Source organism: Schistocerca serialis, chromosome 2, assembly GCF_023864345.2.
Source record: "Schistocerca serialis cubense isolate TAMUIC-IGC-003099 chromosome 2, iqSchSeri2.2, whole genome shotgun sequence".
Lineage (NCBI taxonomy): Eukaryota > Metazoa > Arthropoda > Insecta > Orthoptera > Acrididae > Schistocerca > Schistocerca serialis.
Window position 1 is genome coordinate 224923955 of NC_064639.1, and position 23744 is coordinate 224947698.

General features: G+C 41.4%; 1 protein-coding gene across 1 annotated transcript in view; it reads left to right on the plus strand.

Moving 5' to 3' along the window:
• Nucleotides 1–245: 245 nt before the first annotated feature.
• The window catches only part of LOC126455854 (putative UDP-glucuronosyltransferase ugt-47), a 101436-nt gene continuing 77937 nt past the window's right edge, over nt 246–23744 (plus strand). Inside the window, exon 1 of the mRNA XM_050091616.1 lies at nt 246–422. Within this exon, the coding sequence (XP_049947573.1) occupies nt 246–422 (177 nt within the window). The remainder of the gene's footprint in view (nt 423–23744) is intronic.

Below are 23744 nucleotides of genomic sequence, written 5' to 3' on the forward strand. Positions count from 1 at the left end.
TCTCCATTCCATTCACAGATGGAGCGTAGGTAGGGTGCTTTTAAGGCCATGTGCCACCTGTTTCAGCCTAACTTTTCTTTGAACCCGTCTTTGCAGTTGGGTGGGGTTTGTTCAAATTCAGAAGGTCCTCGCTTTTGCCTGGTCTGTTGATTGTAACATGCAGCGTGCTCCAAGCATGATGGTCATGTTGAAATGTGAAATTCACTTGCCGTTACCAGACGACAGTGTTCATTGCAGGAGGAACCATGCTGCGAGCGTTTGCATTTTCGCTGCTGGCGGTGGTGCGCGCATCCTCAGCAGCGAAGATCTTGGTGATCGCACCAACCCCGTCCATCAGCCACCAGCTGCCGTTCCACATCTTGTCCAAGGCTCTGCTGTGGAGGGGGTACCGAGTCACCATCCTGATGACAGACTCCATGAAGGTCAGCCAAATGCAGAAGCAACTAAATGACTATGGTTTCAGAGAAAGTGGATGATTCATTCAAAAGAAAAAGCTTTATAAAATGAGCAATTCAGTAATGCGTTGGTCCACTTCTGCGCAGTTATTCAGCTTAGCACTGATTGATAACATTGCTGGATTTCCTGCTGAGGGGTACTGTGCCAAATTCTGTCCAATTGGCGGTTTAGACCGTCAAAATCCGTAGACTGATTGAGGGTCCTGTCCATAACCCTCCGAACGTTCACAACTGGAGAGAGATCTGGCGACTTTGTTGGCCAAGGCAGGGTTTGGTATGCAGGAAGACAAGCAGCAGAAGGTCTTGCCGACTGCAGACGGGCATTATCTTGCTGAAAGGCCAGTATGGGTTACCATGAAGGGCAACACACTGGGGCAGAGAATATCGTCGACGTTCTGCTATGCTGTATGGGTGCCGTCGATGACAACCAAAGGGGTCCTTCCGCGAAAAGTAATAGCACCACATACCATCACTCCTGTTGATGGGAAATTCGGCGGGCCACATCGATGTCTGAGGCGTCTCCAGACACGTCTCTGACCTGGAATCTCATTGACTCTAGTAGAGTTGTCTTCAGAGATGAGTTATGCTTCAAGCTGAGCCCTGATGACTAGCTAAGACGTGTCTGGAGACTCCCTGGACATCTGTGGGATACCAACATGGTTGTCTGCCACCAACCAGGAGTGATGGTCTGGGGTGCAATTTCTTTTCATAGCTTCTCTGCCAGTTCTTTCGCGAAGGTATGCCAGTGGTAAAAGTTGTAGGCATCGGACATATATCTTTTCACAGACGCATGAATCTCTAATAACCTTTGCTCGTCGTCATTTGAGCATCTTCCTTTGTACCGTGAGTGCAACAGCCTCTGCTGCCTCAGCATTTTCCGAATGTCGTTATTAAACCATGGCGTCCTTCATCCACTAAATGGGCACATAATTCTCCATACCACGATTTACAATCTTCTTAAACTTTGCCCATAATTCCTCTACGCCCATCTTACTGCAGATAAGCGATGTCAATTCACTAAGTGAGATGATAACAAGTGCTTATCTGCTCTGTCCAGGAGAAATACTCTCCTAGACTTTTTGACTGATTTATTAACTTTCATAACTACAGTTGCTGTAATAACATGATCACTGGTCCCCATTTCTATACTGGCGTTGTCGATAAAGTCCGGAGTATTTTTTTAGCTAGAAGGTCTAAGATATTTCCATTGCATGTGGGCTGCCGTAATGGCTGCTCAAGAAAGTTTTCAGAAAACGTGTTCACAAGTACTTCGCACGACTGTCTGTCTGTAGTGCCTGCAATGAATCCACAGACATCCCAGTCTATACTCGGTAGGAGCAAAGATTCTGTTTGTCCGCTATCTTCTTCAGTATATCTGTGTGGTGTAGGAACCACATCAGATAGGACTGAAGGGCAACATCGAAAAGTTCAAAGATGGGCAGCTCGTTTAGTGTTATCGCGAGATGTGGAAGAGAGGTTTAAGGATTTGATACACGAATTGAAGTGGCAATAATTTAAAAAAAAGGCGTTTTTCATTGCGACAAAAAAATGGTTCAAATGGCTCTGAGCACTATGAGACTCAACTTCTGTGGTCATCAGTCCCCTAGAACTTAGAACTACTTAAACCTAACTAACCTAAGGACATCACACACATCCATGCCCGAGGCAGGATTCGAACCCGCGACCGTAACGGTCGCGCCATTCCAGACTGCAGCGCCTAGAACCGCTTGGCCACTCTGGCCGGCTCATTGCGACAGAATCTTTTCATGAAATTTCCGTTACTTCCGCCTCAGATATTGAAAATATTTTGTTGGCGCTCACTTACAAAGACAGAAATGATCATCGTAACAAAATAAGAGGAATAAGAGCTTGCACGACAAGATTTAAGGGTTCGTGTAACCCGCGCACTGTTCACGATTGGAACGGCGGAGAAATAGCTTGAAGGCGGTTCGATGAACCCTCTGCCAGGCACTTCATTGTAAATTACAGAATAATCATGTAGATACAGATGACCTTAGCTATAAATGAAACTTCAGTGTTTCCTGAATGTAATGGCACACGCTAAAATATATAAGCTGCTGCACATCATCCTACAAGGAAGGGCTGAAGACAATTGGTTTCCTAATAGGCGTTACATCTCGTGTTGTAAATTTTTGTTGCGGTACTTATCCAGGAAAATACCTCAGATGTAGCGGTTGCAGTCCACATACGCGCTAATCGAGAGCACACGTATTCAAGAACGCCCCCAGAACGTAATACTTTGTTCTATATGCCGCTCAACAGTGCAAGCTGCCAGACTGCTTTCACAGTGGCGGCGTCTAACAAGAATATAGCGATCGCTAATGCACAGTTCGGCGCTGGGCTCTATCGGAAACCCTACATTTTCGTCATTTAGTACACTAGGAAAGCCGTTGGCCAGCAATAGCAGATCGACGGGAACGTGATTTCTAGACATGAAAGCTGAGGGAATGGTTAGTACTCCAGCACTTCTGGAAGAATCGTAGGGCAGATGCTGTAGCGTCAAGCCAAACCTATGTACAAAGTAGTGATATCGTCACTGCTACGTGTATATGAAAACAATCGTCGGATGCTGCGGTTTTGTTGGGTGGCTCAAAACTGACTTACTTCTGGTTGCTGCCCTATTTGCCAGTTAGACCCATATATATTTCACTGTTGTTTAGAATCATGAACTGTACGTCCCGAATGGCACTTCTAGTATGATAAAAGAAAAAAAAAAAAAACAAGTTAAATATGTTTGAATTTTTTTTCAATTTTAATTTGATAGTTATATATATATATATATATATATATATATATATATATATATATATATATATATATATACTAGAATGTCGTGTTCCCAGTCTGGCACAGCTTTGCCACAGGAAGCAAGAAAGCGGTCGAAGACGTCCGTCTTCTGGTCGGCTCCTGATCGTTGTCAGAATGAGGCTAGCTTTTGATTACGCAAAGACTTCTATTATTTGGAAAAGAACAACCCGGATTTCTTTACGTAATAAGTATGAAATTTATAACCACCTAAGGGACCTTTAACAATGAACAATAAAAATATTGCATTTGCAAATGAAATCATTGATAAATGGGGCAGTTATGAGTTGGACAGAGGACAAGGAGCGGCCTTCTGTCTACGACCAGGATGCTCCAGTATTCTCTGCTGTAGTAAAGGCTGTTTGATATTTACAAAAATAATATGACATGGAGGTAAAAAAATATAAAGGAAAAGAATAGACTAAGAAATCTGGTAAACACTAAATATATTCAAACAATTCTCACAAGCAATTAAGCCTTATTTATAAACAGTATAACTTTCATAAGAACTTTTCTAACTGTATGGTGCGATCAGATTTCAGCCTGCCCTGTGCTGTCTCCTTGGTTCACGTTTTTGTCACAAATTACAGTCATTACTTTTCTTCTTCCTTCAAGACAATTCTTGCACCGTTCAACACGTTCATAACAATAACTTGCCGGTTTACAGTATCGAACATAAATTACTCGAATTTTATTAATTAATAATGTTGTCTGCACGCTGCCAAGACCGCGCACTTTTATGGCTTAAAGACGACCGTCTTTACGCTTTCACATTACAAGCAGAAGTATGATAAAATCTGAAGATCTACAAAAGTTTTTACTGTCATCTTTTATTTAGATGGAAGCGGAACGTTCAGTTAATCTTCTATTAAAACGTTTCTTTGACTGCGCAATCGATGTATTAGCGTCCGCGCTAGATGCGCATCTTTACAGTTACGTAAATTATATAAAACGAATGTCTTTCAAAGAATAGGTCTCATCTCATAGGTTGATCATTTAATATACAGATAGGTGAATGCCTTTCCAACGGTACTCACTGCTTTCATACTGCGGAAATACCAATAATATTACACACTGTACGACAGATTCACTTTTCAAAAACCAATCATTCTACACTGTTCCAACTCACTAGATGTTTTTTTATGCTAAGGGGGCATTCCGTTTTCACCTATTCACGTCTGTCGACCGCCGGATCTGATGGGATACCTGTTCGACTTTACACAGAGTACGCGAAGGAACTTCCCCTCCCCCCCCCCCCCCTTTCCTGCAGTGGTGTAGTCTCTAGAAGAGCGTAGCGTTCAATAGATTGGAAAAGGGCACAGGTCATCCCCGTTTTCAAGAAGGGACGTCGAACAGATGTGCAGAACTATAGCCCTATATCTCTAACGTCGATCAGTTGTAGAATTTTGGAACACGTATTATGTTCGAGTATAATGTCTTTTCTGGAGACTAGAAATCTACTCTGTAGGAATCAACATGGGTTTCGAAAAAGACTAACGTGTAAAACCCAGCTCGCGCTATTCGTCCACGAGACTCAGAGGGCCATAGACACGGGTTCCCAAGTAGATGCCGTGTTTCTTGACTTCTGCAAGGCGTTTGATAGTTCCCCACTGTCGTTTAAAGAGCAAAGTAAGAGCATGTGGACCAATTGTGTGATTGGATTCAAGGGTTTCTAGATAACAGAACGCAGTATGTTATTATCAATGGAGATAAGTCTTCTGAAGTAAGCGTGATTTCAGGTGTGCCGCAGGGGAGTGTCGTAGGACCGTTGATATTCACAATATATATAAATGACCTTGTGGATAACATCGGAAGTCCACTGAGGCTTTTTGCGGATGATGCTGTAGTATATCGAAAGGTTTTAACAATGGAAAATTGTACTGAAATGCAGGAGGATCTGCAATGAATTGACGCATGGTGCAGGGAATGGCAATCGAATCTCAATGTAGACAAGTGTAATGTGTTGCGAATACTTAGAAAGAAAGATCCTTTATCATTTACCTGCAATATGGTAGGTCAGCAACTGGAAGCAGTCAATTCCATAAATTATCTGGAAGTAGGCATTAGGAGTGATTTAAAATGGAATGACCATATAATTTTAATCGTCGGTAAAGCAGATGCTAGACTGAGATTCATTGGAAGAATCCTAAGGAAATGCAGGAAACAAAGGAAGTAGGTTACAGTATACTTGTTCGCCCACTGCTTGAATACTGCTCACCAGTGTGGGATCTGTACCATATAGGGTTGGTAGAGAAGATCCAATGGAGAGCAGCGCGCTTCGTTACAGGATCATTTAGTAATCGCGCAAGCGCTATGGAGATGATAGATAAACTCCAGTGGAAGACTCTGCAAGAGAGACGCTCAGTAGCTCGGTATGGGCTTTTGTTGAAGTTTCGAGAACATACGAGGGTGAGTCAAATGAAAACCTTAAATATTTAATTTAAATATCATTTATTGTGCAGAAGTGGCACAGAGCTGTCATCACTTTTCAACATAATCTCCCCACGCTCAATGCAAGTCCTCCAGTGCTTACAAAGTGCATAAATTCCTTTAGAAAAAAATTCTTTTGGTAATCCACACAACCATTCATGCACCGCGTGGCTTACTTCTTCATCAGAACGGAACTTCTTTCCTCCTACTGCTTCTTTGAGTGGTCCAAACATATGAAAATCACTTGGGGCAAGGTCTGGTGAATATGGTGGATGAGGAAGACACTCAAAATGCAGGTCTGTGATTGTTGCAACTGTTGTACGGGCATTGTGGGGCCTTGCATTGTCATGTTGGAAAAGGACACCTGCTGACAGCAATCCACGTCGCTTTCATTTGATTACAGGCTGCAGATGATTTTTTAGCAGATCAGTGTATGATGCATTGGTGACAGTGGTCCCTCTAGGCAATGATCCAAAATGACGCCTTTTTCGTCCCAAAGGACAGTCAGCATAATCTTCCCTGCTGATGGTTCTGTTCGAAACTTCTTTGGTTTTGGTGATGAGGAATGACACCATTCCTTGCTTGCTCTCTTCGTTTTCGGTTGGTGGAAGTGAAACCATCACCTTCTCGTTCAAAGCGCCGAAGAAGTTCTTCACAGGCATCAGCACGTCATTCTCTCATTTCAGGAGTCAGCTACCGTGGCACCCATCTTGCAGACTCTTTGTGAAACTGGAGCACATCATGCACAATGTGGTGTGCTGACCCACATATTGCAATGTCATTCAGTGTCACTCGACTGTTTTTCGTCACTATGGCTTCAACTGCTGCAACGTTTTGTGGAGTCACAACTCGTTGTGCCTGACCTGGGCGAGGAGCATCTTCCATTGAAGTCATACGATTTGCGCACTTCCTTCTCCGTTAGTAGACTTGCTGCTGTGACAAACATGCATCACCGTACTGAACCTTCATTCGTCGACGAATTTCAATAGGTTTCACACCTTCACTACGCAAAAACCGAATAACAGAACGCTGTTCTTCCCTGGTGCAAGTCGCAAGTGGGGCGGCCATCTTGATACTAATACTGCGACGGTATGCGTGCATCTGCACTATGCTGCCACCTACAGGCCATTATGCACGCTGCTTGTAGCACGTTTACCAACTTACAGGATACCGGAGCGAAATCTCGATTTGTTATTACAAATTTAAGGTTTTCATTTGACTCACCCTCGTACCTTCACCGAGGAGTCAAGCAGTATATTGCTCCCTCCTACGTGTATCTCGCGAAGAGACCATGAGGATAAAATCAGAGAGATTAAAGCCCACACAGAGGCATACCGACAATCTTTCTTTCCACGAACCATATGAGGCTGGAATCAGGTGGCTTGCAGAGTATGGATGTAGATGTAGATGCAGATGTAGGATGAGCTTGGCATTGCATTAAACTTTAAGGTTAGGCTGGGGCTACGTATACGCCGTCTCACTAAAGTGTTAATCAGTTACTACTGGTACAAAGTTGTATCCATACTTTAAGGCTGTATTTCCTCTGTCCTTTCGGAGTGCCGCAACTAAAAAAAATGTATATTACCTCTAGTTCACCATGTATCCATGTTACCAAAAGGAAATTAGTTGCAACACAACCCCAGTAATTCTACTGTAGTAAAATAATGCTAAAGTTTGGTCGAATAACAGGAAATATAGCAGTTACTTCCTCATAATTTCGTATGGTTCAATGTCATGGTACATGTCTTTCAAGCTGACGCCATTTCGGCATATTATGTGTCTCTGACCTATTCCACTTACCCAACCTGGGAAATGTGACCTCCAGTTGAACGTGGAATCCGAACCACGTTTCTTTTCTGGCGACGGCTCACACTATAGAGAGGTAAAGGCTAGGTTGAAAAGGCAGAGTGAAAACTCCGTGGTCCGACTATGATTCAATCCCGCGACCTGTCGGATTGCTTTTAGACCACCACGCCCGACTGCTTTCTCTGTTGCTGTGTTGTTAGGATCATCTGCGGTGTGATCTATTTTCTTTGCTGTGTAGTAGGTATGTTACCTTCACATTGCAGAAGCCGTCTGTGAGGATCAGACAGTTGCAGTGCGAAGTCCAATTTATAGGTGTAAGTACGCGCTGTTCTTCATTTGGTTAGCACCGCTGCATTCGTATTTCGTTACTGAATTTTTTGGAGTTTGGTCGCTGAGAACAGAACCTCGCAAATTGCTAGCACCTCGTTTTGGCTATTTTCAAGACTGATCGGTATGAATTGTCAGGTAAAGGAAAATGAACACTTCCAACACATTTTACTTTTGAGTTTAATTGAGACTCCTGCACGGTAGAACCCATGATAAGAATTTGACAAGTTCGTGGTATGTACGGGAGGGAAGTATTTGCTGAGAAGAGCGCACAGAGATGAATTTCTCGTCTCTGACAAGGAAAATTCCGCTTATGTAATGAACCACATGAACCGAACCTCTTTTTGATGAAAACTACCAGAATCAGTTTGTTCACAATAATCTTCGTCAGACAACATGGGAGTTGATACAAATTATTAGATGTGAACACACACCCACTGCACCCCATTTGAATTCGTCGGGTAAGGTGTACAAATTGGGTACATACGTAGAGCCCTGCATCCACATAGCGAAACCGCCCGAGCCGCGCACGGCACCCTCACTCGCTACGCACGCGCATGAGGAAGCACGCGGCGTTCATTCACCGTGGCCCTGCCGGCCGAAGTGGCCGTGCGGTTAAAGGCGCTGCAGTCTGGAACCGCAAGACCGCTACGGTCGCAGGTTCGAATCCTGCCTCGGGCATGGATGTTTGTGATGTTCTTAGGTTAGTTAGGTTTAACTAGTTCTAAGTTCTAGGGGACTAATGACCTCAGCAGTTGAGTCCCATAGTGCTCAGAGCCATTTGAACCCACCGTGGCCCTGCCACGTGGCTAACGCAAATGGCGTCATAAGCGCATTCTACGCCTTTGTCGCAGGGACACTGCAAATTTCCTTGCCATTTTCTTACGTAAAAACGTCTGCTCTCACAAACTCAATGACGCCAGAGCCTCATAGACAATTTACTGATGAAATGTGCTTATTTAATTGTAGGTCAGCTGTGGGAAGGAGGTACACAGAATGTTCTTTCGATACGTTAGTGCTGAAGTTCTGGATATTGGTTCGTAGGAAACCATGTCGTGTATTTCTATTTAGTTCTCTACGTTCTTTCTATTTTACAAATTTCTTAAAAATCAATATCGTTAGTAATACTGCTCCAGTGTTTAAGATTGTGAATGCTTCTAAGAGCTCTTGTCCTAACAGTTCACGAAGCCTAGTCCTAATATACTTTAAATCGGAAAATTATCTTTTTGTGTAAATGCAACTGTGTGACAACTGCAATAACAGAGATTATAGTATGCGCTAATGTGTATGTTATACTGAGACTGAAACATCCCCATAGAAAAATTTATGAATGACTGTGCTGGTAAACCTCTTACGTTATTTGATTTTCAAACAGCTGAGCGAAACTCAACGTACTCAGACAGTTTTCTCTTTACTTATTCTGATGATCACTAAACTGACACACAATATTTTTGGCGCAACGCAATCTGACTTTCAATAATCCCTACAAAAGAATGGCCCTGACTAACCATAACCTATACCTTTCATGAATCACGTACCTTATAAAAATCTTCGTTACTCGAACTACTGCAATACAGCGAGCGCCAGTACTGCTAGCTTAATAAAAGATTCTAACTACTGAAGGCACTAACTACTGATAGGCATAGTTAGCAAATGAAAGATTTTGGTAAAGAACAAACATTGTATTTACCTTAATAGTGTTCAAAAGTCATTATATATATATATATATATATATATATATATATATATATATATATATATATATATCAGTTCATGACCCGGTCTTACAAATTTCCTTTTTCTGACGGACACACGTCCAGATCGTCCGCTCTCAAAATTCTGCCATCTCTCTCCCGACATCCACCACTGCTGGCGGCTCACCTCCAACTGCGCAACGCTACGCGCTGTTCACATCCAACCGCCCAACACTACAATAGTGAATATTCCAACAATGCTAACCAGCCACAGACTGCACACAGCACAGTCAGTGATTTCCATACAGAGCGCTACGTGGCGTTACCAATACAAAAACCTAAACAGCCTACTTAGAAGACAACTGATTGCAAGCATAAGGTGCACAATTTCTACAAGTATATTCTCCTTCCTGGTTATTATTTGAGTGTATGTCTAATTTTAAGAAAACCACAGCTAATTTGTTTGAGAAAAGGTAACGTAGTTCTTTGCTCGCGCTCCGAGAGAGAGACCAACTCATAAAAATGTTCTGGTATGATGAACTGCTTCTATCTTTTTAGATATGTTCACAGAGAATTACAAAACCCAGCTTGTGTATACGTGAAATTCAGGAAACAACAGTAGAACTAAAAACATCAATAGAACCATTCAACGCAACTGGCGCTTGACAAATGATTTGAAGAGACAAAAACAAAAAGAGGGACTGAGAGAGGTATGGTATGAAGTCGCAACACGATCGTAAGCCAGCGCACGTGTCCTGCTCCAGCGTTCAACCCGGATGCATCAAGGTCATTATTTCACTTTCTTATTCAGTAGCTGTTGGTTAAGTTTTGAGGTAGGTAGAGGCAACGTGTATTCTTTCATCAAAGTAAGTAAAAACGTCTTAAGTAACTCTGTACTTTTGAGAACAGTTTAGTGTTTTAATTTTTCCTCTTTTTCATTTTTTCTCTTCATTTGCTCAGTTTATTCGTTGTTTTATTGAAATTAATTTTTCCCGCCTTTTTCCGCACCTAAAATTTTGCCGTCCTACGCGACAGCCTAGTCTTGCCAAATGGTAGAAACGGCCCTGGTTGTAAATACCTACTCCACAAGACCAACAGAATGAATATCGAACTCAGAATTATTTATTACTGTCCCGGTTGCAGAGACTATCGCAAAAGGGAAAACTCTTGTAAATTGTCATTTTATAGCACAGACGTGCAGCATGCCAAAGGGCAGCGCCCCACAGTCATCTTTCAGCGATGTGGCTTCATGTGTTTCCGGGATGAATTTTCTAAATTTCGCCATAGCAGACAAAAAGTACCCAAAATAATACAATTTTGGCAAATTTCCCCAGATATGTTAAATAATAGCTAAAAGGAATGGATAGGTTTATCACCAGAAGATAATGTCAAAAAAATATACTACACAAACTAAAATTTTTCATTTGTAAATAAAAACAGATAGCCTGACCAAAAATGTAAAGCATGGTCTATGGGCGCCAAATTTGCTTTCTTCATGTTTCTTTTTTCATTGTCCTACTGGTTTGCCATTAGAAATCACAGAAACATTAAAAATAGATAAAAGAAATATTGTGTGGGGCTTAGTGCGTGACGAAAGTGGTTACAGGGGCGTAATTAAAATTTTTTAGATCTCTTAAGCATCTACCGATACAAAATATAAATTCTTCAAAGTTGGGTCTTTATATCCCCCGCATGAGGCCGGACTTGGCTAGTAGCCGAGTTAGGTGTGAAACAGGCAATTTTTTACAAGCTGTAGATTTTTTGGAATTTTCATCTGAATTTCTTGGCATAATTGACAAAGAAATAATACGCACTGCTCGTTCGTAGCTCTTAAGTAAGTTTTTTGGTCAATACCAACTGTCGCTTCATTGCAACTCAATCCTAAACTGATGCATTCAATATTCATCACATAATTCTTTTTATTGAAGCCTGTCAAATCTTATCTCTTGATATTAGTGAATCGTTCTGGGGCAACTAAAATTGACAGATAGTTCAGCAGTAAAGTATGATGTTCTGATAACAGCTTAAGAGGTTCAACATCATCAGCCTGAAACATCTGGTTGCAATCGATGATTGCTTTGAGTGTTTCAAAAATATAGGATTCAATTTATTGGGTTTTGATAATAGCATAAGACGTTATTGACCTGCAGTATAGCGTCTTTCTGTATCTTTGGCCAATTTAAAGTGAAGATTTTGTTAATGGCTCCTACGCGAGTCATCAAGCGCGCCCCTATAACTTGTCTATTTTCATCGGTTTCTTTCCGGCCAGAGTTTCATGTAGGAGAGACAGTTCAATTTGCCGCTTGGTACTGCACGAAAACGAGTTGTGAACCCTTCTCAAACGATGCATTCTAAATGCAAACGTAATGTTTTACGAGCGTTTTCTGCGGCAGGATGCAATGTGTGTGACACATATTTGACGGTAGTAAAATGGGACAGAGACTCTTTTAGAACAGAAGAGAATGAACGATGCTCTCCTGCCATTACGTTAGCTCCGTCACACCTATACCTATTAACTTTTTTAAATCAAGGTCATGTGCAGCTAGTTGTTTTTTAAACGCGTCAGAAAAAGAGTCAGCGTTACCACCTTCTGTTTCGAACAGACTATAAAACGTTGTTATTTTCTTTTTCGTGTTTTGACTAAAATAACGGACAATAATGCACAAAATTTTCTTGGCGTCAGTGGACGTGCTCTCATCTATTATCATCGAATAAGGACTATTGCCAATGTCTTTAAGGAGATCCTCAAACAAATATGGTGAAATCACATTAGTAATTAGCCCTGCACCCACGTGTGATGCAACTTCATTTCACTGAGAACAGTAGACGACTTGTCCAAAGCTGGCAACAGAAGTCTTGGCGGGTCTACTGCTGATACGGAACAATGCTCCGCAATGAATCCCGCCACTTTCAGCTCAACAATTTCTCTGTCTCTATATTTCACCATGAAATGTTAATTTTGAAGTGCTGAAACCGACTTGTGACAATTCTGAGGGCCTGTAAATGCTTGTTACAATTTCTATGGTTAGACAAAACTTTTTTATGTGCTTGTAGTGTACATTTGCACTATTTGCAAAACGCTTTGGTTCAGTCACCCTTTGAACGTGCGAGCCACGCTGAAACAAATATCGGAACTGGCGTTAAAATAATTACCCAGAAACGGACAATTTTTATTTAATAGCCACTACAGCGTCCTAGAGAAATCGAAGTCTTTTTTGTTGAACGCATATCCTCTTAATTTATTTATATAGTGTGAAAATCAAACGTAAATAAAACTTCGTAACGTAGGATCTAGGTAACCTGTGCCAACTTGTACTGAAACATGTGACTACTTGCTAAGTAAGGCGACCACGCAGTATTGCATTGACATGATTGTAAACATTTTTAACATTGTCAGTGAACAGATTGTTGTCAGTCAGTGAACATGTCTTAACTGTAAGTTCCCCTGCAGCGTTGGCACCATCACTACGTTACATGCTTCCACGGAACAGAAGTCATGCACGGAAGGAAAAAAATCGCTGAAATGCTGTTCGTAAATGGAACTGAAATCGTCGTACGTTTGGCATGTTTAATACCGATTCTGACTGCAGCAATTACGTGCACTTATTGCAAGGAAACGAAACAATACTAAATACATTGAACGGCAACACAGTGGCACAGCAGACGACAATGGCTACCTCGCACGGTACTATCGGATAGCTAATGTTATCTGTAGCCAAAAACGAATGATAAGCCGCCAAAGCCGTCCGACTTTTGCTGACTTCTGCCGATTCAGGACCAGGGAGTGGTCCGCCATCTGAAAGCTAACACGCTGTATGTAGCAGTTCCAAAAAGTGTCTGTTTTAAGTAGGCGGCTAAAGCATCAAATCTATATATATATATATATATATATATATATATATATATATATATATATATATATATATATACTCCTGGAAATTGAAATAAGAACACCGTGAATTTATTGTCCCAGGAAGGGGAAACTTTATTGACACATTCCTGGGGTCAGATACATCACATGATCACACTGACAGAACCACAGGCACATAGACACAGGCAACAGAGCATGCACAATGTCGGCACTAGTACAGTGTATATCCACCTTTCGCAGCAATGCAGGCTGCTATTCTCCCATGGAGACGATCGTAGAGATGCTGGATGTAGTCCTGTGGAACGGCTTGCCATGCCATTTCCACCTGGCGCCTCAGTTGGACCAGCGTTCGTGCTGGACGTGCAGACCGCGTGAGACGACGCTTCATCCAGTTCCAAACATGCTCAAAGGGGGACAGATCCGGAGATCTTGCTGGCCAGGGTAGTTGACTTACACCTTCTAGAGCACGTTGGGTGGCACGGGATACATGCGGACGTGCATTGTCCTGTTGGAACAGCAAGTTCCCTTGCCGGTCTAGGAATGGTAGAACGATGGGTTCGATGACGGTTTGGATGTACCGTGCACTATTCAGTGTCCCCTCGACGATCACCAGTGGTGTACGGCCAGTGTAGGAGATCGCTCCCCACACCATGATGCCGGGTGTTGGCCCTGTGTGCCTCGGTCGTATGCAGTCCTGATTGTGGCGCTCACCTGCACGGCGCCAAACACGCATACGACCATCATTGGCACCAAGGCAGAAGCGACTCTCATCGCTGAAGACGACACGTCTCCATTCGTCCCTCCATTCACGCCTCTCGCGACACCACTGGAGGAGGGCTGCACGATGTTGGGGCGTGAGCGGAAGACGGCCTAACGGTGTGCGGGACCGTAGCCCAGCTTCATGGAGACGGTTGCGAATGGTCCTCGCCGATACCCCAGGAGCAACAGTGTCCCTAATTTGCTGGGAAGTGGCGGTGCGGTCCCCTAAGGCACTGCGTAGGATCCTACGGTCTTGGCGTGCATCCGTGCGTCGCTGCGGTCCGGTCCCAGGTCGACGGGGACGTGCACCTTCCGACGACCACTGGCGACAACATCGATGTACTGTGGAGACCTCACGCCCCACGTGTTGAGCAATTCGGCGGTACGTCCACCCGGCCTCCCGCTTGCCCACTATACGCCCTCGCTCAAAGTCCGTCAACTGCACATACGGTTCACGTCCACGCTGTCGCGGCATGCTACCAGTGTTAAAGACTGCGATGGAGCTCCGTATGCCACGGCAAACTGGCTGACACTGACAGCGGCGGTGCACAAATGCTGCGCAGCTAGCGCCATTCGACGGCCAACACCGCGGTTCCTGGTGTGTCCGCTGTGCCGTGCGTGTGATCATTGCTTGTACAGCCCTCTCGCAGTGTCCGGAGCAAGTATGGTGGGTCTGACACACCGGTGTCAATGTGTTCTTTTTTCCATTTCCAGGAGTGTATATATGAGCGAGGTTTCTACGGCTGCCGCCGCCTCTCGCATCCCAGTCTCCATCGTTCACGGTCATTCCAGTCTCCTTCATTAAGACCTCTCGCCACCATTGCTTCGTTGACGTCGCCTCGCAGGTCTACCGCGCTTTCTTCTTTGATGTGGAGTCCATTGCCATACCTGTTTTGGCCATCTTGTGTCTGGCATACGCTATAAGTGACCATACCAGAGTAGGCACTTCCTTTCTATGTAGTTTAGGATTGTGCTTTTGACATCCATAACCTCTCTGATCCTATCATTTCTAATATGGTCAAGTCTGGAGTATCCACAACTCTGTCTCCAGAAACCCATCTCGACAGCCAGCAGGCGATCTTTCTGCCTCTGAGTTGTTCCCACAACTCTGCACCATATGTTGCGATACTTTCAATAATTTTGTGATAGATGGTATGTTTTTGTTCCAGAGAATACCATTTAGTTGTTTTATGGCTCGCTTGCCCTGGCCTATTTTATTGTTTACATCATCCATACTTCTACCATTGGATGACAGTGTCACTCCCACGTACTTAAAATTATGACACCCTTTAATAGTAGCAGAACCGAGCTGTAAGTCGTTAACACTACTTTCTCCCACTTTCAGATATTCTGTTTTAGATACGTTTATGACAAGACCGCATTTTTCATATTCTTCTTTTAATTTGCGGATAATGTAATTTGCATCTTCCTCATCTCCAGCTACTAATACTTGGTCGTCAGCAAAAAATAGAGTGAACAAGATCTCGTCGTCTATAGGGACACCCATTCCTCCGCATTTCCTTTTCCATGATTTTAGTGCCTCCTCTAGGTAGATCTTAAAGAGTGTAGGGACAAGTGTGCATCCCTGGCGTAGTCCTTTTGTCACCTCAAACTCTTGAGGTAGTTGATTTCTCACTTTAACCATTGCTGTACAACCTTGCTAGAGGAGCCTGACAGCTTTCACGTAGCTCGGTGACACACCATTATCAATTAGACTTGTCCATAGCTTGTTCTGTGGAACTGTGTCATAAGCTTTCTGGAGGTCTACAAAGACAAGGGTTGTAAGGACCCTTGCTGTCCTTTTCTCCACTAGGTTTTTGAGGGTAAATACTGCATCAGTACAGGAGCGACCAGATCTGAATCCATTCTGTTCTTCAGATTCAGTTATTTCTTCTTCCATCCTCTTTTTTTAGGATACGGCCATAGACTGTCGCCATGGATGGCATCACACTAATACCACGATAGTTTGCACAATTCCTTCTGTTGCCATTCTTAAATATTGATGTAGTTGTTGCCTTTTTCCACTCCTTTGGGGCTTCGTCACCTCTAAGGCATTTGTCAAAAATCACTGCCAATATCTCAAAGAGTTTTGACGGTGCTGCTTTAACCAGTTCTATATAAATTAATCCTGGACCTGGCGACTTTATGTTTTTCATGGCATTAATTGCATTTTCGACTTCCTTTGGGGTTATCGGTGGTATATTATCATTACTGATTTCAATGCCTGGTGGGTTCTCAGTGAATGCAGCTCAGTTCTCAGTTAGTTGTCCTTGGTACTGTTGTACCCATTCCTGCATTCTAATGAGGTTTATATTTGCTTTATCTTTATTCTGTGTTCATTGTTTTTAATACCTTCCAGGCTTTGTTTGCTCGTGTATTCCCCATGCTTTTTTCTATCTCTTCAAAGGTTTTCTGCCAGGATTCGGTTTTTTCCTTAATTATTGTTTTCTGTGCATCTTTTCTCCGCTCTCTGTATTCCAGCCAATCATTGTCTGATCTTGAGTTAAATCATTTATTATAAGCTTTCTTCTTAATTTCTACCTTCTCTTGTAACGAGTGGTTCCACCACTCGTCACATATTCTATTTCTCTTTTGGATTTCTTCTTTTCCCAGTGCTTCATAAGCTGCGTTATGGATGGCTTCTTTAACCATCTCATACATTGTAAGTAGGCTGTTTATGTTTTCTCTATGTAAGCAGGCTGTTTATGTTTTCTCTATGTAAGTAGGCTGTTTAGGTTTTTTTTATTGGTAACGCCACCTCTGTATGAAAATCACTGGCTGTGCTGTGTGCAGTCTGTGGCTGCTTTGCATTGTTGTAATACTCGCCATTGTAGTGCTAGGCAGCTGGCTGTGAACAGCGCGTAGCGTTGCGCAGTTGGAGGTGAGCCGCCAGCAGTGGTGGATGTGGGGAGAGAGATGGCGGAGATTTATTATTTGTCATGAACTGATATATATATTATGACTTGTGATGATATTAAGGTAAATACATTGTTTGTTCTCTATTAATATCTTTCATTTGCTAACTATCCCTATCAGTAGTTAGTGCCTGCCATAGTTTGAATCTTTTATTTAGCTGGCAGTAGTGGCGCTCGCTGTATTGCAGTAGCTTGAGCAGCGAAGATTTTTGTGAGGTAAGTGATTTGTGAAAGGTATAGTTTAATGTTAGTCAGGGCCATTCTTTTCAGGGATCTTTGATAGTCAGATTGCGTTGCGCTAACAAAATATTTTGTGTCAGTTTAAGGACAGTCGTGTATAAATAGTTCAAAGGCGACGTTTCATATGTCGACCCTTAGCCGAGGATACCTCACTGGAATCTTCTGATTTTTCTTGTAGTTTGTGTAATTAGTGTAGATTTTGTTTATTGCTAGCGCGTAACTGTAGAGAGAATCTCCTTTGTAGTTGCAGTCTTTCATTGTTGTACAGTAAAACAGTTGTGGCATGCATGTAGATTTGCACCAAGTATTTCGCAGCTGCGCTGGCAATTAAGTAGACATTATTTCCATTGCTATGTTATTTTATTTTTGCTCTTCAAATTGTGTTTTTCTGTGTTGTCGTGTGAAATACTGTAACAATAATGGCCTGTGAAAAACGTAATACTAGGCTCCAAAGTAAACTGAGAAATGACAGTGAAAATGAAAGCAGTGTGTTAGCGCCACCAAGTAATGAATTAACTGATGTTCAAAGTAGTAATTTGATAATTGTGCGTAGGGAAATGGAGCGGGCGGCAAACAATGGCGTGGACAGTGAAACAATTAGTGAAGAGGGAAGCATTATCGATCGATCGGTCGGCAACAGCTCGCCTCAGGAATCCGAAATGATAGGACACAATTTTGCAAACACTGTAGATTCAGGTTTTGCGTCCTCACCGTTTTCTCAAATGACTCAAGACACGTTTTCCGCTTGTCAAAATGTGAATGTTGCCGGTGCAAATTCACTGCCGAAAAGCACTGAGGAACATGTTTCAGACACCAATGCATTGTTATTACAATTAATACAACAAATGGGACAAACACAGCAAAAGCTTCAAAAGTTAGACACAATGGAACAAAATCAGAGACAAACACAGCAACAGTTAGACGCAATGGAACAAAATCTTCACACCACGCTTGAACAAACACGTGAAGATTTAACTACTGAGTTACATAACATTGAATCGAAATGTCAAAAAGTCTGTAATGACGTAAAAACACAAATTTGTGAGCATTTTCAACCTATTTTTTCGCGACATGAAAATGCATTACAGAATCACGAAGCAGCCATAAAAGAACTGCAAGCCATTGTTCATGAAAATCATGAGACCTTGTGGGCTAAAATTGACTCAGTTGCATCTACCGATTCGGTTACGCAACTTGCAATAACTCAGGAAAACTTAAAGGACACAGTAGATACGATTTCAACACAAATGGACACTCTGAAACTTGGTTCAGAAAAACACACTGAGGAAATGTGTTCACTATCGGAGAAAGTAGCCGAACTTTCGGATCAGGTCACTAACTTATCTACAAAGGTAGATGATGATCTGAATGACACAAGACCTGTAGCCTTCACTGACACTGAAGAGTGCGAACAAATTAGGAAATTCAAACAAAATCAGAATCAGATTAATATGCAACACCAAAGAGAAATCCGGGAAGTACAAGATCAGCTGACACAGTTAATACAAGAATTACGTATTTCAGAGGATACTCGCGCCCCAATACGGGAAGAGGGACTTAGAAATACGGAACAACCACAAAATAATAACACAGGACACTTCGGAAGTTATGAAAGAAATTGGCAAGGTGCACCGAATTTTGAAATGGAACCGCCGAAACGACGTAACAATGACCGATATGCGACTCGCCGACATGACGATTTTGACTATAAGCTGTTCATTACTACACGTAAATTCAAAACATTTAAGAATTTTGGCAACGACATTCATCCACAAGCATGGCTCCATCAATTCTCTCATTGTTTTCCTCCCAACTGGTCATTAGAGCACAGATTAGAATTTATGTGTGGCTACTTAGAGAATGAACCAGCTGTAAGAATGCGGTCGGTCATTCACGATTGCCACAGTGAAGGAGAATTTTACCATGCCTTCCTCTCAGCATATTGGTCTCAAGCCACACAAGACCGGGTAAAACATGGTATCATAATGATGAAACATTTCGAACAATCTGAATTCTCCAGTCTTGTGAAATATTTTGAAGACATGTTGCACAAGAATCAGTACCTGTCAAACCCATACAGCCCCTCAGAACTCATCCGCATTTGCTTAATCAAATTACCTGAACATTTACGACATATTATTTTGGCAGGACGTTGCAAAGACGACATTGAAGCTTTTCAGGGACTGTTACAAGAATTGGAAATTGACACTGACAATCGCGGAATGCGGAAAGAGGAACACAACAATTACAGGTCACATCCGTCGCAATTCCGCGATGAAAGAAATAATAACTGGACACGACAAGGCTATTCTCACAACACATATCGTGACCAAAACAGACACCACCCATATGACAACCATTGGCAGAGTAATAGTTACAGAGAAAGATCGTATTTCCGTAGTAATGACTGTCACAGAGACAATCAGAGAAACAGACAATATGGGAACCAAAACAATTATTATCAAGGGAGGCAGAATAACTTCAGACGCAACAGTTCGGCGCAGAGTTACGGTTCAGGGAGAAATTCTCCATCACATGACCGACAAACAAGAAACTATGTAAACTACCGACAAAACGACAGACCTGAATTGCATCAGAACTGGCGGGATTCAAACAGAGCAGGGCCCTCTCGGCAAGGCGAATTTGTAGAAGTTAGGCCTCCTAATCCCAATAACAACGCGCGCCAACAAAGAGACAGACAATGACTCGCGCCGCAGGCAGCCGCGTGCGGCCACTGGCTCCGAGAAAAATAACATTATATCTAGTACTACTAATGAGATTTTAATGCAACATTTTGGTTTATTTGAAAATACATTCTGAATTTAATGTGCTTTCTGAGAGATACCAGATGACACAGAGGTTAGTTTATGTGACAGCTACACGATTTTTATCACGACGCTACTAATGAGTGACAATTTACAATGTTACTTTTGCGGTGTATCTGTTTTATATCTGCACAGTTTTCTGAATTCTTCTGGAAAGAAAAACATGTTTTAGTAGTAACTTTTGTGGTATAGCAACAGCCTTTTTTCGTGGCACAACAATACGTTACTGTACAGTACTTTCTTCATCACGCCAATAAGCATAATAACTACGATATCTATACGCAAAGCATTTCACTTTTGTTTATCATGAGGTAAGTACATTGGCTTCTGCAGAACTTAGCTTTCGGAGGAAAATAACTTCGACACTTCCACAGAGATTATCTTACAACAAGATGCACATTTAGCGCTACAGGACACGGATTCCAGTGATCAATTTTATACTTAAAACATTTATTTTTAAAGATTTTTGAATTACAAAGAAAGTTTTCCGTGATATATTTCATTTCATTGCTGTAATCTGTAACACCTGAGGGTATAATTACATAAATCCTCAGGGGGGTATACGCCTACTTTGTGTACCATGTGTTTGGCAAACACAAGGAGCCCTAGCTAATATGGTATTTGCTTATACAACTTCACACATCGGTACCATATTTCTCTAACACACAAATTACACAGCTATCTGATCATTTAACTGAGAGAGACAAACATTTATTTTACTATATCAGTGACAGATGTTTACGTAATTACACAGTTGGATAACTTCACACTTATGAAACTGTATTTTGTCTGTACTTTGTAAACTGTTCATATTTTTTCGGAATCATTGTGATACTATGAGAGCTTTGAATGATATATTTGGTATGGATTCATGATTTTTAAAGTACGTTTGAGGTAGATGACACTATTGAAATGAGCAGAGAATTTTTTTTAGGTTTTGAAATTATTACAGAAAGCTACGACGTTTTTGAGATTTGACTGAAGTGTTATGATGTTATTATTACGACGACGATGTGTACCATGCTGTTGAGATATTTTTATGATCAATAAGATGATGCTACCATATATGAGGAATAAGAAGTATGTTGGAAACCAAGAATCGTACTTTAAGAGTTATGAAATGTGCGTAAATGCGTGACTGTATCACAATGCTGACGAATATTTTATTTTGACACTTATATTTATAGGATTTTCTTTCTACAGATTTGCAATGCTAATTCTTGACCTGTGAAATATTTTTATATGAGACTGCCACTGTAGCGGAAACTGTTGTCGTAAATATTTCCGTAAGAAAATTAAGTGACCACCTGCACGTAATGCGTCGTGGGCACCCAGCTGTGTCAGACACCTGGAGAAAAAGCCATCAGCGCGTGCCTTTCAGAGCACAGAAAAAAAAAGGGAGGCCATTATCCTGGCCATTGGCATTCCTTTAGAGAAAGCATCGCAAATCCGACATGCTGATTACTTGGAAACATATCGTACTTTCTGATATTTACTGAAATGCCTAATGAAATGACAAGAAATAGTTTGTCTACACACCTGACTATGACTACTGTCTTTCTAGATGAGAGATTTTTTTACTACTTATGAAATGCCACATGACTATTGAACGATGTTCTTATGCTTTGCTTTGTACATAGTTGCTTATTTCATTTGATATCTAGTTTCTAGCTGCACTGCAGCATTGGTTAAAATAAAATTTTGTAGATGTACTAATATAAATATTTTCTGTCTACAGATCGAAAAAATAATAATTTTTTTTAAAAAAAATGAGGGAGCACAAAATGACATTTACCTTCACAGGAACTTCATTCATAATTTTCTTTTCAAGTAATTGGTAACTTTTTGGTAGAATAACTTCTTGTGGTGCACCACTTTAATTACTTAGACATTAAGATGTGATTATACATTTCCCTTATCTGCATTGTTGTTTTTACTGTAATATTTTTTCTGCTTGAGCTATGTCATGTTTAGATATAAGTTATTGCATTTGCTGTTGCTGTTTGCCAGGCATAGTGCTACTAAATTTCACATTACATTACTCTGCTAAGCCAATTTTACTACTCATTGATTTTTCATGTTGCTGCACATTGGCTCATATTAGTTGTAATTTTGCATTTTATCTGTAAATTAGATTTACTGCTGCTTGCTTTGCACTCTGCATTTTTTTGGTCATTGCTGTTTGTGTTACATGTTTTGTGCTGCTGCATTGCCTCGTCCCTTAGTTTAGCATCTGAGCTCAGTAGATTTAAGTTAGCTTAAGAGGGGGTAGCCTCTAAGAGAATGAGTTGCGATGAATTGGAAGAAATGCATTGAGAAAACAGGTTTAGGTAGGATTTTCTTGGAAATAAATGATGAGGTAAGATAATGGAAAATAAAAATGAGGTAAGAGATGTGTGAATACATAAACACAGAAAGCATGCTTAGATAGAATTTTTTTGGTGGAAACAAAGGATGAAATAAGAGGAAAGATATATGAAGTTTTGGGTTGGACTGCAGTACCAAACGTTACACTGAAAACGAACCCTGTCCTTTCCTATTGGTGTTATCCCACTATGTGTTTGTGTACCCTTGTGTATTTGTTTTCTTTTCTGTGTAGTTTCATAGAATTTTTTCTTCTTTTAATATTAAGCTACATTCACTATGATGAGGAATACTGTTATCCTCGAATATAATTGGCATTAATAATATGTTATTTACCTTGTAAATATGCTTAGACATTATTAATTCTGTTCTGTTTTAACGCTCATATGTGAAGGTGATGTTTCAAAAAGTTATTCTGATCTTTTATGTATGTACTCATGTCATAATTCCACTGATGTATGTGTTTATTTCTATTCTGTTGTAAAGCCTGTACTACAAATGTTATCTGTATTATTATGTTTTTAATGATGTGTTTTGTACCTTTGTTATTGTATTCTCATGTTATAAAATTGTAATTGACACCAGTTTATCAAACTAAGTAACTTGTAAGCATTCATTTCACTGCACAAATTTCCGTTGGTCATAGTATATGGACAATATGTGAGAAGTAGGGACTGATAGTGTTTGCACATGTGTTAATAATTCAGCAAGGGACTGGATAACAGCATTGCTGGTTCTAAGGACAATTCCAAAAACTTTGTGAGTGCACAAGTGGTGGTTTATGGACTTGCTATATTCTCTGCAAGACTCTTCGATGGTGATTGTGCACCTGCACAGTCGCAACAGATGGCTGCTGACCATTTCTACAAGGACTACAGTGGGTCTACACCTTTGCTGACTCACCAGTACCATTATTTCTACAAGGCCTGCAGTGGGTCTGCACCTCTGGTGGCCCACCAATACCACAATCTCTACCAGGACTCCAGTGGGTCTGCTCTGTGATGACCTACCTACCAATATTCTTCCAAACTTCGAATGACTCTGCTGTGGGTTTGCTCTGTTGTGGCCCATTACCTGTCAGCATGTCGAGAGTCAGCACTGTCTTTCCATTGGAAGGACAACACTACTTCTTCAAGACTGCATGGAAATCCACTACTTCCGTGTGCATTTTCTTTTACTGCTCAGACTTTGAGACAAACACTGCTATTCTCCTGTTATGTACGATTAGGACT